The following is a 14,398-nucleotide window of genomic DNA, read 5'->3' as shown; positions in this document are numbered from 1 at the left end:
ACGGATTCACAATGGTTTTACTCGTTTTACTCGTTTCGCGTACTTGATTCGCGCTCGTCTTGCTCTGTCGCTTGGTGTTTTCGACAGCCGTCTCCATCATTCGTTATTTTTGACTGTCTTTCTCCAAAACAGTATTAAGCCGATTATATTATTTTTATTTATTCTTGTCTTATTTGTCTCGTCTATCACACGTATCCACTCTTAAAAAAGCCGTGTTAAATATTAAATCGAAATCATTGTTGCCTCTTTTCCGCGATGCTGATTGGTTCTCTCGCTTGGCTCGAACTTCGTGTGGCTTGAACTTCGTGTTGCGAATGTCAAAACTGGCCTGTTAAATAGCACAGAACTCCTTGGAAAAAGAAAAAAAGTTTAATGGCTAGAACTTTTTCATTTATTGTTTTAACGAATTTTAAACCACCGAGAACTCTAGGCAATATGCCAAATAACAATATAAATAGCACAGAACTCCTCGGAAAAGAAAAAAATTTTAATGGCTAAAACTTTTTCATTTATTGATTTAACGAATTTTAAATCATCGAGAACTCTAGGCAATATGCCAAATAACAATATAAATAGCACAGAACTCCTCGGAAAAGAAAAAAATTTTAATGGCTAGAACTTTTTCATTTATTCTGGCGATCTAAAGGATTATTTAAGATATTATTATTCGAAAACATTATTAATATTGAAAAATAAAATAGCGCGCGCCTGTGTTCTACTAGTTATAACAAAAATACATACATTAAAATTTATACATTAGATCAAAAATATTTCCCACAACATTGACATAAATGACATATATTCTCGGACCATGTACATGGAGGTCGTTTCACTAATTTCTCATCAACGTTTGCTATCATCTTGTTGCACTCCCTTGCCTTTTTACCAAACAGAAGGCTGGGGTGCTATGCGTATCCCGCGACGCAGGATATATAAGAAGGACAGGGAGACCCCTGTCTGCGTAGACATCAGAAAATGTCTTCTATAGAAACCCTAGTGCGAAAAACAACCCTGCCGAGTGGGTCCAAACAAACTTCCGTCTGACTAATGTCTTCATGCTGGCTGCCGCTGAATTTTTTTACATCTTTGAATATTTCCAGAGTTACGCGTTTCCCAATTTGGTAGCGTTGATCTACCGCATTCGGTTAACAAGAAGAAACTCTCTTTGCTCAAGGTCTTGGTGAATGTTCCGAAATTTCTTAGATAATCAATTTTACACTGCGGCATGCAAACTTTCGTGGGAAAAATAATGCACACAGATTGTTTTCCAACTGTGTTCATTCAGTGTTTTGGGAATTCGTTAAAATTACGAAAGAATAGACAATTCGACATGGTCAGTGAATTCTTAAGAATGTTTCAGACAACAATGCTCGATTCCAAAATGAGACCAGAAACATTTTTCGGGCAGAAAACTTTGAAAGCTACTTGTCATACAAGTAAATCCTCGTGTTGGCGCACGTATATTCATCACTTAAAGTATCATATGCAATAATATTTAATTACACCTTAATTTAGATTTCTCGTGTGTAGAAACAGTGTGAAGAAAATTTTCTAGAAAAGTAATTTTAAAGAAAAGGTTACAATAGTATATTTAGAAATTTATTAGAGTAGAAAAATAGGTAAAACTGCAGAAAAGGTTACACCTCGCGGATCATTTTCATTTTAACTTTTGTATAAAAATTACTTAGAACTTTACCCTTCCTAACATGTGTCAAAATAAAAAAGATAAAAGAGAAAGAGCTAGGTATAACCTTTATGCAATTTTACATATTTTTCTATTCTGATAAATTGCTAAATATATCATTGTAACCTTTTGGAGTTGTACCCCACTCTATTATTTAAGATAGTTAATTATTAAGGGAAACCAACGATCGATCACCGCCTTACGTCACCGTCGCGGCTATTGTGTCGCATCCTGTTTTCAGCCGTGCATCGTCATTTCCCCGATAGCCCGGAATGAAGGCCTCCTGGAAGAGGGGAAAAAAACACCGAGAATCCTGGAGTAATTCACAATCATGCGTGAACAGCTGACACTCGGAGGATTGGGTAAACTACGCGCGTATTGCGCCGGCGATTTGCGCCAAATCGCTTTACTTAGCGTGGAAACGCGCAAGAAACGCGCAGTCTGCGCTCGCGCGATGACGCCGCACGGAACCGGCGGCGGCAAGAAGATCACGACGATTTTCTCCCATTACCTTAATTACGTGCTCCACAAACAAAGATGCGCCCCATCGCGATTTACGCGAATCGCCCGTATCCGAGAATATCTCATTGTGGAATTGCAGCTTCGTACCTGAAACAGAAGCAAAGTAAAGCATGACATGTCGTTATTTCTTTTCTTCAGAACCATCGTTCTCAATTTCGGTTTGCTCTGAGAATACCATAATACCTTGAGATCAACTTCCAGCGCTTCTCTCGGCAGCCAGAAAATTATATTTAACTTTATCATCCTATTTTTATCCGATCGAGAAAATCTCGATGATTTTCGCGATAGTTTATTCAATTCCCGGATCGCGCAGATAAAAGAAAGAATTAATTCATGAGATATCAGACAAAACGCGAGGAACAGAAGGACTCAATTTACTAGTTCCTACTCAAAGCATCGAGCCAAGCAGAGTGTGTAAGCATGCGCTCGTAAAAGCGTAGCAATAAAATCACCCAAGGTGCCCATCGTCTGGCACCAAGTGGGCGTGAACTGGAGGCGTGGCGAGAGCTGTTGCTGCGTCGCTATTGGTCGTTGCCAGCAACAAGGCAGCATTGTCCAGCAATCGTGGGTCTGCCTGATCGTTCAGTCAGGCCGGTAGCACCCGGGAGACGTGTATCTCGCCAAGACCCCTCTACAGCGGGCAGAACTACCTGGCATTGCAAGTTGGTGGGAATGTCCGGCCGTTAGCTATCCCGGTGGATTTATGTTAGTCTGGATCTGCGAGTCGATCTGTCGAGATCCATCCGTCGAGGTCAATTAAATACTTCTGATGGCTTGTGGGACTCTTCATGGAGAAGAAACGTAATAACGAAACAATATTTTGCTCCGTTATTTGCTCCGATAGTTAGTTTGTGTTCCTGTTCTGCGATTGTTCAGTGACGCGCGATTAGACAAAATAAATATCCGAAAAGCAGACTGACAGTGTTGTTCTTACAAAGAGTACAGTGAAATGCGACAATGAGATTTGCTTCGTTTAGTGTCGAATCGAACTCATCCGAGTCATCCATTTGAGTGGAATACCTTGGTTGAAATGGTTATTGAACCTGACTTCTCGATGATGCGACCATGTTTTTCTGGATATCCCTTTCAAGGTGCATTCTTAATTTAACGCATACAGCTTCCTCTAAAACGATCTGCAAAATTTCACTGATGTTTAAGTAGCCGCGATGCTTTGTTGGATTGTTCTTCGTTGTTTTTCAAAATGAAATGTTTCGGACATTGTTCAATGAGAAAATTTCTACCTAAAACTATAGTGTTCCGAGATTACATTTCGAGATTACATTCAATCTTTCGCTATAGACGCATAGACATGTTTTCGTGTAAATTCTGAAAATATGGTTTGCTTGTTATCTTTTCCTGAATTATTTTTGAAGCAAAGAAGTCATCATCAAATCAAATCAGTGAATGGTTATCTAATTTTTAGTATCTTCTCTCTCGGATTTGTATAAAATACAAATTGATAATAGTTATATTCATTTTTTGTTGTTGTTTCGTTGGCTTTCGAACGGATTTTAAAAAACAGCGAACTCAATATCAAAAATACAGTTTGTAGTCTAACCGTTGCTCCGTTCCTTTCTTGCTTACTCAGAAATAAGCCACGCTTACGTTGATATCAATGAATTAATAATATTTAATTATTACTAATAGTTCTTTTTTTCTTTTTATGTGTTTACCCCTTTTTAAAAACTGTTAGCTTCCATTATCTTCTAATTTTTCTCACGATCTTTGCATTCGCAACACAATCCAAAACTCTAAAACTCTCCAAAATCTAAAACTCAAAAATAATGAGCTAAATAAGACGCCACGTGTATCAGTGGGTACTAATAATTTTCTAAAACTGCCGGAATTAGTTACACAGGGCATTCTTTAAAATTCTCTGAAATACTATTTCTATCTATCTTCAAAATATTGATATATGTATAACTGTATCTCTATTTATCTGTGAGAAATGGCTATAGCACTAACATTTGAACCCCTCATAAATCATGGTACATTTTTTTCAACAAAAACGAAGGATACAAGGAGGATCGTATCCACTTTCTCTCTCGCAGGGAATTCTCTCGCAGTCGCACCATATATATTTTATTTACGCAGTCTATTTTTATTTTTATTTTTTAATCTTTATTCTTTATACTTGCTTTTTTAATTATTCTGCGTTTATTAATCAATTATCCTTTATTTTTTATTTTCTTATTTATCAGTATTTCTTCTTGTGAATGATGGAAGAAATATTAATCACAATAGTTTAGAATAAATTCTGCGTGGTATAACATTTGAATTTTCAGAAGACAGTTGCAATCGTGCACTGTGTTCACATTAATTAATATTTTTTAACTACTTTACATGTTATATACAGTTCTATTTTTTCTAACGGTAAAAGTAGTATGATGCTTCATTGCTTTGTAAAAGTAAAAGTCCCGTTATTTGCGACAGTGGCCCTTCTCAGAACACTCTTACAAAGTAAAGAAACACAAGAAATTGATGCCTCTTTAAGGAAGTGTTGCCAGGCAGTAAATTGCAGTATCTTGCCAAAATTCACCATATAATTGTTTCGTCAGCATGCTTTTGTCGTCCCAGAGGCATAAAAGTTTAAGGTCGAAGGAAGCTCATAAGTGGTTTAGTCCTACGTGCCTTTGAAAATAAATACCTATCCTGCTGTTTATTGCACCATAAATTTATCTTATTGCTGAGATTGATTCTCGAGTGCATTGCTCGCATTCCTCATTTTGCTTAAGTACAAAATGAAAAAAATGAAAAGAGAGATAAAAAACATGTCTGCTAGTGCGTTGTTCCGTAACAAAAAGCCTGTCGACGATACGTAGAAGGACGCAAATTAAATAACGCGATTTGTCAGTGTCCCGGCAGTAATTAGCGCGGGTAATTAGTCGCGCGATGATTTACCGGCTGGAAATGGGACGCTCGCGGAAATCAAATGTGCAGCAAACGACGGCGGACGATTAGCGACCGAACGGACGCGCTTCCGTAAAATCATCGCAACAGAAAAAATCTTCAATAACAATCATTAATTATTTTATCGCGGAACGCAGTTTTTTTCTCCATCTCATTAGCCATTATGGTGATTTATGAGCGGCACTGCGGTCTCTCCTTTTGCGGAAAAGCGAGGGAATTTTCCCCACTCCGTAAAGCGCGGGAGGAAACGGAGTCAGGATTGCACGAGAAATGTTGAAAGCTGCGACTTGATGGCGTTTCCGCACAATCGCTCGTTAATTAAACGATCAATTAAATCGAAAGCTACTTCGCGAGAGCACTATCGATCGAACATGGACTTTTTTTCTTACGTCGGTTGCACCCGCGACGATGCATGGCTACGATTATGCAAGCAGTTATGCGCAATCGGATAGCGGTTTCCTTTTTCTGCGGGCGCTTTTTGCCAACCACGTTGATCGAAACTTGCTTATTCTTTGTCTTATGCGACAAAGTGCTTTACACGGAAATGCATTTAATTACAAATGAAAGCGTGCGACCGTGCTCGGCAGCATTTCTCGTGTATCTCGCTCTTTCCGTCGTCGCGACGCGCCGGAGTAATAAATTTCAGATTTTTGTGCGCGCAAACGTGAAAGTGCAACAATGTACTTATTTGTCGCATTCTTGCGACACTCGTGAAAAATCGCGATCGAGCGATTTTGTCGGTAATTCACGCGTTTTACTTAGGCAGGCTTACTTGCGGACGACGTTTTGCACCCGGACTGGAAAAGTGAAAGCTGCAGAATCGATCATCCGCTTCCTTCTCGGGGCACGGAGGAGAGCCGAGCTCTCTAAATGATTATTAATTTGCAATAAGGTGGGCGTTAGAAACCACGGAATTAATTTAATCCACGTCAGTAGGTGACTGACGCAAGGGGTACTTGACGTATCGATTGCTATCAAGATGATTGAACGCGTACACTCGCGTTTCTTAATGTTTCATGTTCAAACGATTTACATCATGGAAATCCTGGAAAGAGAGAAAATGATCTTGCGGTCTTCGTGACACGCAACAATCTTAATTTCTGATCTTCTTCATACGCGTCGAGGAGTATTGCGCGAGCTATATTTTTCCGAGTATTGTTCAACATTGTTACTTAAAGATTGTATTTTTTCATCGATGCATATAGATCCTTATTCCGCAATGCGATGCGAATAAAGGTCGCCTTACGTTCTCTAGCGCGTTCTAGAACATCGATTTCAGTTGAGCAGCATACGATCAGCAATTAGTTGATTATGTTAACGACGCACGTAATGTGTCGCAACTGTAACGAGTACCGTCGCTGACGAAGAAAACACTCGGCGTCTCGCCTGGATAATCCGAGTGACTTTTCGTCGTGCTGTCATTGAGACTTCCGTTTTTCCACGATTATCGCCTCGTAAGAGAGCGAGCGCGCTTTTTTCTGATTTGATCGGGAGAGGTGCGGGGGACGCGTTATCACAATATGTATATCGCTCGCTGCGTTGCCTCGCCTCGCCTCGCCTTTAAAGTTTGCGTTAACGATTGCGCGCCGAGCCGCCGTCGGGCAATAAAAATCGCAACGACTCTATTTCCTAGAGCGCGCGCGTTCCTGCTGCGCGCTAGATCGGGGCCGAGATCGTCGTCGTGTAACGCGAAATTAAATAAGCCAAGCAAATTATACGCTATCATTGTTGTGCGTCGTAAACCGCGCTGGGATTTATTGGACTTATCGGTAGTTATACGACGTTGTCGCTCTATACGCCGCCCGCGCTTATAACGTTGTCTCTCTCTCTCTCTCCTCTCTATCTCTCTTGCTCTCTTTTCCTTCGAAGCAAGGCGCTCTCTTTTTCTCTTTCCACCTGCCTTCTACCTGCGGAAGAATGAGAGAAAGAAATCAGTACCAGCGATATCCAAGCTATTTTTTTATGCACCGTCCAATAACCGACGCACCACTATTCCCCTCATCTACCACCTTACCACTTCCGGTATGATCGGAAATCAAAGAGTGATTTTTCAATCGCGCTTCTGCGCGAACGATCGGAACGCGGGAGAGAAATCATTTCCGAATATCTGTAAAGATCTTTTATCACGAAAATACGAAGTCGTTGAATTGAAATACATGACAACAAAGTAGATTAACCGTTGTTTATTTGTATAGAGTTGAGCTCAATACCTGGTCAGGGTCGCGTTAATCAACTGGGAGGTGTCTTCATCAATGGACGACCGTTGCCTAATCACATTCGACTGAAAATTGTTGAGATGGCTGCTGCGGGAATCAGACCATGTATGATATCAAGGTATAAATTATCGCATTAAATATTATGTAGAACTCCGTAGAGGAAGATCTCCAATTAAAACGTTCAATATATACAAATGTCAAACGTTCGATTATTTCGAATGCTATGCGAATTTATTAAGAACGAAAGCATAAATAAAAAGAAATTTTATATGAATGAAATTATTTGAGTCAGAAGACTTTTCTCGGATTGATCTGTGTAACTCTGTGCAACTGTGAAACGGAATAGAGCAAGCAATCTCTATACTGATTAATCTCATTTTGCGGATCGTTGACAACAGGCAATTAAGGGTGTCCCATGGCTGTGTTTCGAAGATTCTGAATCGCTATCAGGAGACTGGCAGCATCAGGCCTGGTGTGATCGGTGGTAGTAAACCACGAGTGGCCACTCCGGAGGTAGAGACAAGAATCGAGGAATACAAACGCGAAAACCCCGGCATCTTCTCTTGGGAGATCAGGGAGCGGCTAATGAGGGATGGCGTTTGCGACAGAACCAATGCACCTAGCGTATCTGCTATTTCTCGGCTACTCAGAGGTCGTGATGGCGATGAAGACGTTAAGCCCGACGGTAAGAAATTATCAATTAAATTAGTATTATTAGTAGATGTGTTATAACGAGACTTACAAATACGTATATTATTTTACTCCAACAAAAAAGGTAAAGAAAGCGAGAGAACACATGACTTTGAAAGGTTTCCTTGAAGATTCAAACAAACGTGGGACTAGTTAAGGTCCATGCTCCGAAAATGACATGTTAATATAAGCACATTTTATGCTGTTATAGAATTAAATATCTCATAGACGTAGAACGTAAAACATACGTAGAATTAATCCGCACCTGAGAGGCCAAGCAAAATTGCACTCGTTCTAACAAAACAGACCTTCCTTGAGAATTCCTCGAAATTTTCCCGGCTACGCTAATGATGGCAAGCTTCTCGAGCGGGAGTCCACCCACCTTCTCGACTGCTCGAGTTCCTTCCCGCCGCTCTAACGGAGATTGATGATCACCGACGAATCGGTAGTGAATCAACCCGATTCCTCGCGTATCCTTACAGTATCCTTGCGCGGAATTGGATTATAACGACTTGGACTCACGGGTCGCTCGTCATGTACGTGACGTCTTTTAAAATTGAATCAACCGCTTGCTTGTGTTTCTTGCGAGCATCATGACGCATTGTGATGCCTGATTTCGCAAGGATTGGCACTACTCTCTGCCATGCAATCGTACAGGAATAGAAAACGGACAAGAAACATGCACACATCAGAAAATGAGAAGTAGAGACTTACTCTTGGGATTCCTACAGCTAGCTACCTGCGATAGCTAACTGTTTCTTGGGCACTCACCATCTCTAAGGGACAAAGAATGTATACAGGTTGATTCCGTTGTGTCTCGTTTTATCGTTTGGAAGAAATTCTAGTGGAGTTTAGCAATTTGCAGCAACCTATCTCCTGATGATTTATAAAAATATGAAAGAGTGTGAATATCGCATCGACATTACTCAACTGGACACTGGACATGACACGTGATCCTAGTGCAATCGTATCCTAACGTGCACCGGGATAAGCAAATAGCCACTGGATCCGTTGTTGGTCCCGTCACTGACCCATCGGGCCCGCAAGGTGAGCTGGACGATACGGCTGACCCGACCACGCACGCTGGAAGGACCTCGAGAATCCGCCGACGACATCCGTGGCACGCCCCATCACCTGGCCCACACGATGGACCACCATGCGGGGCCCGCGTGTTCGCGCGAGCAACGGTGAATGAGCAAATTAAATGGCCGCGCATTAATCGGCCGCGCCGGCGTTTCTCGACCTCGGAAATTGCCGGTTCGCCTCCGGTAAGCCGCCGACGGATCGCCTCCCTCCGGTAGCACCGCCCGCCGGGCTCTGTAATTTTCTCGCCGCCCGGTACATGCCCACGTGTGCAGAGGCGCGGGCCCCGTGCGCTGGCGGGCCTCACTCGTGTGCAAGTGCCGATCGTCCTCGAGAGAATCGACGGCCGATCGAAGGACGCGTGTCCACCGATTCGTAGGTGAATCGGATTTCCCTTCCTTCAGTTTTTTCAGCTGACTAGCATACTAGTCGTGTAAATTAACCCGGTGCCTCTAATTTCATCCGTATCGTGGATTCAAAGTAGTCATGCAAAATCGTAGAAAGTAACGGAGATTATTTGGATAATTAAAGTTGAATAAAGTTGAATTTCCATATGAATAAAGTTTGGACTTTGTACGGAAAGGCATCTTTTTATACTCCTAATATCTATACCAAATTAAAAAATATTATATAATATTTAAGAGTAATTCCCACAAAACGTGGATACTGAATCGGCTGATAGGGGAGGGCCTGCTGACAAGACAAATGAAATGTGTACCAACACGGATCCATCGTGGGATCTGAGAGGCCGCTCAGCCGGCAAAGATGAAAGAAACTACGATTGGGGAGGGAGGAAAAGGAAAGGATTCCTACGTCCGTAAGTCGATCGTTCTGGCGGTCGGGCGCCCGTCGAAAAAAATAGAGAAACTGGGGCAGAAATAACATGACTTCGTCGAGGGGTGAGAAACGAAAAGGGACACCGTCTATTAAACGACCACGGAACCGCGAGTGTGCAAGTCAAACCGCCAGAGCTGTCGAGATGAAGTGACGCCTTTGTTCGGCGAACGTGTCGGATTGTTTTTCTCGTGTAAAACGCGTCACGCGGTATAAGCATGCGTGTAAGTTGAGGGCCCAATTGGACGAGGAAGGTATGCGACATCCTGAAGAATGCGAGGGGAGTACCGCACCTCGCGGAGGCAAACAATCAATCTCTCGTGCATCATACGCCATTAATCTACGAAGCGATACGACACACGTTCGCGTTATTAAAGTTGTTTCGTAAATGAATACTGCGTCTGGTAATTAATAATTAAAAGACGAATTTGGATTTTGATCGTAAACGCAAATGTTGACTCGATGCAGAGTTGCAGATCGAATCAGACGTCATAAAACAATTTTTGCATTTGCTTTAACGAAAAAGGGAAAGATTAAAATCCTAAATTCTTTTTATTTTTTATTTATAATCTCGCCAAATTTACAATACATCGTGGTAACGCGAACAAACTCTCTTGATTTCGATATAGATATCACGCGAGATTCCTGCGTAGCCGCGGTTTTTGATCGTTTTTGTCTTCGGTGCGCGTGATCCGGGCGAATCTAAGAAATCAGGGTAGAAATTATATCCCTCGCGGGAGCTAAGCGGCCGCTCGGTAATTCCTGAGATTTTCGGAACCCTATATTAACCGTGGGGTGAATGATTGCCAGGTTCGCGGAGCGATCAGTACTAGAACGCGAGATAGTCATGTAAATTCGTCACCACACGCAGCGATCTGCCTTTACTGTGATGCGTTATCATTTAAATTGGAAATTTCTCAAGAATATTGCAAAAAGCGCCACAAAAATTTTATCTACGATTGGATCATCCGTTGTGATAATTTATTGCAAAAATTTGATTATTGCGAAATAGGCGCATGCAATTGTGTGCATCAAAATTTATCTGGCAGTAATTAACAGTATACGTGATGTCCTACTAAAAAATACCCACAACATAAAAGCAATTGTATAAGATCTATAAATCATGTGTGGACAATACTCGAAGTGAAGACACTACCTGAATCACGGCTCCAAGACATCAGCCGTCCTTCGCCCATTTTATGTTCGATACCTACTCAAGCGATGCCAGTTTCGTCTTTGCATTTGTCTCGAAGGAAGTGCTTACCTACGAGAGGTCCTGACGGCACGTCGTCGAGGCTATTTCTGATCGTTCATCGCACGTGGACGTAGCTCGATTGTGGACCAGGATTGTCGGGCCACGTCGTCGCCCGCACTATTTCCATCCGCGTGCGCGGATAGGTGTCGGTGGATTCGTAAAGCTCAACGAAAAAGAAAGAGTGAAAGAAACCAAGAGAGAGAGAGAGAGAGGCAGAGAAAGGGAGAGGATAAAATGACCCGAGGCGGAGGCGGATGGAAAAGAAGCACAACGACGGGCCGGGAATAGAGCCCGTGTCGAATTTGCATTAACGCGGCCCCGTCCCGGCGTCAGGCGTCGTCGCCCGATTAGTCGCGCGCCGCGTAAACCCCACGACACGACGACAATCCAGAAATGCATCGCGACGGATAGCGTCGCGGAAGCAAAAAGTCCGGTCGTGCCATCAACGTCTCGACGTGCCGCGATATCCCAGCGATGAGAATGAGCGAAGGAATGCCTATTTCCGGAGCATGCATGTAATTAGACGCATTCTAAGTATATGCAGTCATGCAACGCGTGCGCTACTCAAAATTCGCAATTCAAAAAGGAACTTCTTTACGCTCCGTTATCCAAAAATGTAGCTACGGAACACGAAACGGGACGTGAAAAGCTGAAAACTCGTGAAAGATAATGAGAAGATTACCTGAGAAAATAACATGAGAAGATTAAAGAAAAAAAATGCGAGTCTTTGATGCGGACTTCTCTCAAAAGCTCTAAATTGTTAACAATAACTCTCCCACAGACTTTAACACAAAAGACTCTATAGTATTCTTGTTCGGAGAAAGTGAGACATGAAAGAAATTTGAAGTGACCTTGTGACCCTGCAGCTCACAGTTCCGAAAAACTGTTGCATCCACTAGCAAAGAATATGCATTTGGGGTCAAATGCTCATTTCACACTTGGTCTACGATGAATTTGTTTGCCACTTGTACAGTTACCCTCGACCTATCTGTCTTTTCCTTCCACTTTTCCTGTCAGTCTAGCGGTTTTGTTGGAGCGAGGCGTGCCACGTTTTGTCACTCGTTCGTCGTCACGTATGATCGTTTCACACGATTTCTTTGTCGCTCGAGAGCTAACGGTTGACAACGAACATTTCGTAATTATCTCATGAGCTGATCACGCAATCTTCTCGCCGGCCTTGAGCCGGAAAAACTAGCGTCCCATTGTAAAGAAGTTTCTAATCGTTGGGCAGCCTGCGAATCACGATTAATATTAAGGACAATTGTGTCTAGCATGATTGTTTTTTAAAGAAAGGAGATATTACGATACAATGCAATGTGTATTACGGGATTCCTCTGTGAATATAGACACAATACGTTCCTCTTTCAGGTAAAACAACTCCTGCATCGGACTGTGAGAGCGAACCAGGGATTCAGCTGAAGAGAAAGCAACGCAGGAGCAGGACGACATTTACAGCCATCCAGCTGGACGAATTGGAGCGAGCGTTCGAGAGGACCCAATATCCTGATATCTATACAAGAGAAGAGCTTGCCCAGAGGACGAAATTATCGGAAGCCAGGATTCAAGTATGGTTCAGCAATAGAAGGGCGAGGATGAGAAAACAAACGACACTTCCTACTGTCGCTACTGGATATATCGGTTCTGTGGCCTTCCCAACCAGCCCGTATGTTCTTCATGCGCCTGCACCACCTCATCCTCATGCTGGAGCAAGCGTGCCATCGGGTCATCCGCATTCACATCCGCAAAGTCTACCAGACGCAACATTTTCTTCTCAAGGTAATTCAGAATAAGGCTGAGCTTTACGTCTCGTAGAAACTCGACCTAATATTTCGCAGTTTCGCACTAGACAATACTTTTTAGGATAGCGCAAGCGTCCAAAGCAATTTTAATTGAGATCTGAGAGATTAGAACGTTTCTAGAAGACGCATTGTCCGAATTCGAATCTATTAACGCATAATTTCTATCTCAATTTTATATTACAAGAAAACGTGATCGAAAGACTGAATAATTATTATTTCTTTCAGTATCGGAATTGTATTCGTCACATCAGACATCAATGTCTCACCAACTGGATTCCGCGGCACGCCTGCCCTCATCGGTTGCTTCAACCCCGACTTATCATCCGAGCTTTCCGTCCTCGGTGACTTATCCCAGCTCGTTACTACCATCAGTTCCACCAACAACGAGTCACATGACTCACCAAGTGGCTTCAACGTCTTCTAGCTACCAGCAACCAAGCACTCACCAGCTGCCACCGACTCCAAACTCTCTCGTCACTATGATTGGACCAAATTCTGGCAATTCGAATTCCGTCCCTGAACAGCTCACCTCGCCAGGCCTGCCAATCAATTCAGTCTCGCCTGCTCAGCAGCAGCAGCAGCAGCAGCAGCAACAACAACAACCGCAGCAAGCACAACAGCAGACCAGTCAGGCGAATCCGTCGCCACCGTGGAATCTTCCGACCACCAGCTGTAGTAGAGTCAATCTATCAAATTCGCCGTCCAGTTTACAGCACCCTCACACGTACAGTGCTCATCCTCCTCAGGCTTTCGCCAGTCCTTATACCGCACCGAGTTTCCAGCAACCGTCCAGACCTGCACCGCAACCCTACTGGTACTGATAAAATATGCTTCCATAGAATCATCCAATTCCTGTAATCCAATTCTTGAATTTGGAAGTCGAGGTCAAAGAATCAACGTCGTGTTATAATTCTTCCTATATTAGCAAGACGATTCTACTGACAGTTCATCAAAAAAGTTGACTGAGAAGAGAGCAAGAGTCATTATAAATTACATTTTTATAATTCTCTTCGATATCAATTCTGACCTCTTGTGAGATAATGTTAAAATTGTTGTTAATTGAATGCAATCGATACTCGTGTTAAAGTGATTACGGATATTTCTTCTATATTAAAAATCTTTAAAAATATTTATGCGATACAATATGTATATGTTAAAATTTAAATATAGTTAGATAATAGTTAAGTTACTAAATTTAATTTCTAGATAACACAAAAATCTGAAAGACTTCCAAAAGATGTAAATTCTTTAAAGGCTTTTTGGAAGTTTTTATGATGTCTTTTTCACTTTTGTGTGATATCTAAGTTACTAAATTTAATTATTTAATAAATAAGTAGTTACTAAATTAATTATTAAATCATTTATAAGAAAAGAAACTAAATAAGAAAATATGTCAAACGCAAGC

General features: G+C 42.1%; 1 protein-coding gene across 1 annotated transcript; it reads left to right on the top strand.

The window, feature by feature from the left end:
* Nucleotides 1-698: 698 nt before the first annotated feature.
* Nucleotides 699-14,356, top strand: LOC105284617 (protein gooseberry). Its single transcript, XM_011348282.3, has 5 exons — nucleotides 699-3,297; nucleotides 7,312-7,450; nucleotides 7,731-8,017; nucleotides 12,563-12,970; nucleotides 13,219-14,356. The coding sequence occupies exons 1-5, from the start codon at nucleotides 3,237-3,239 to the stop codon at nucleotides 13,812-13,814; spliced, it is 1,491 nt and encodes a 496-aa protein (XP_011346584.2). The 5' UTR covers nucleotides 699-3,236; the 3' UTR covers nucleotides 13,815-14,356.
* Nucleotides 14,357-14,398: the final 42 nt, after the last annotated feature.

The sequence above is a fragment of the Ooceraea biroi genome, chromosome 4, assembly GCF_003672135.1.
Source record: "Ooceraea biroi isolate clonal line C1 chromosome 4, Obir_v5.4, whole genome shotgun sequence".
NCBI classification, from domain to species: Eukaryota; Metazoa; Arthropoda; class Insecta; order Hymenoptera; family Formicidae; genus Ooceraea; species Ooceraea biroi.
The sequence above is the reverse complement of the archived record's forward strand: the minus strand, read 5'-3'. Positions and strand labels throughout refer to the sequence as shown.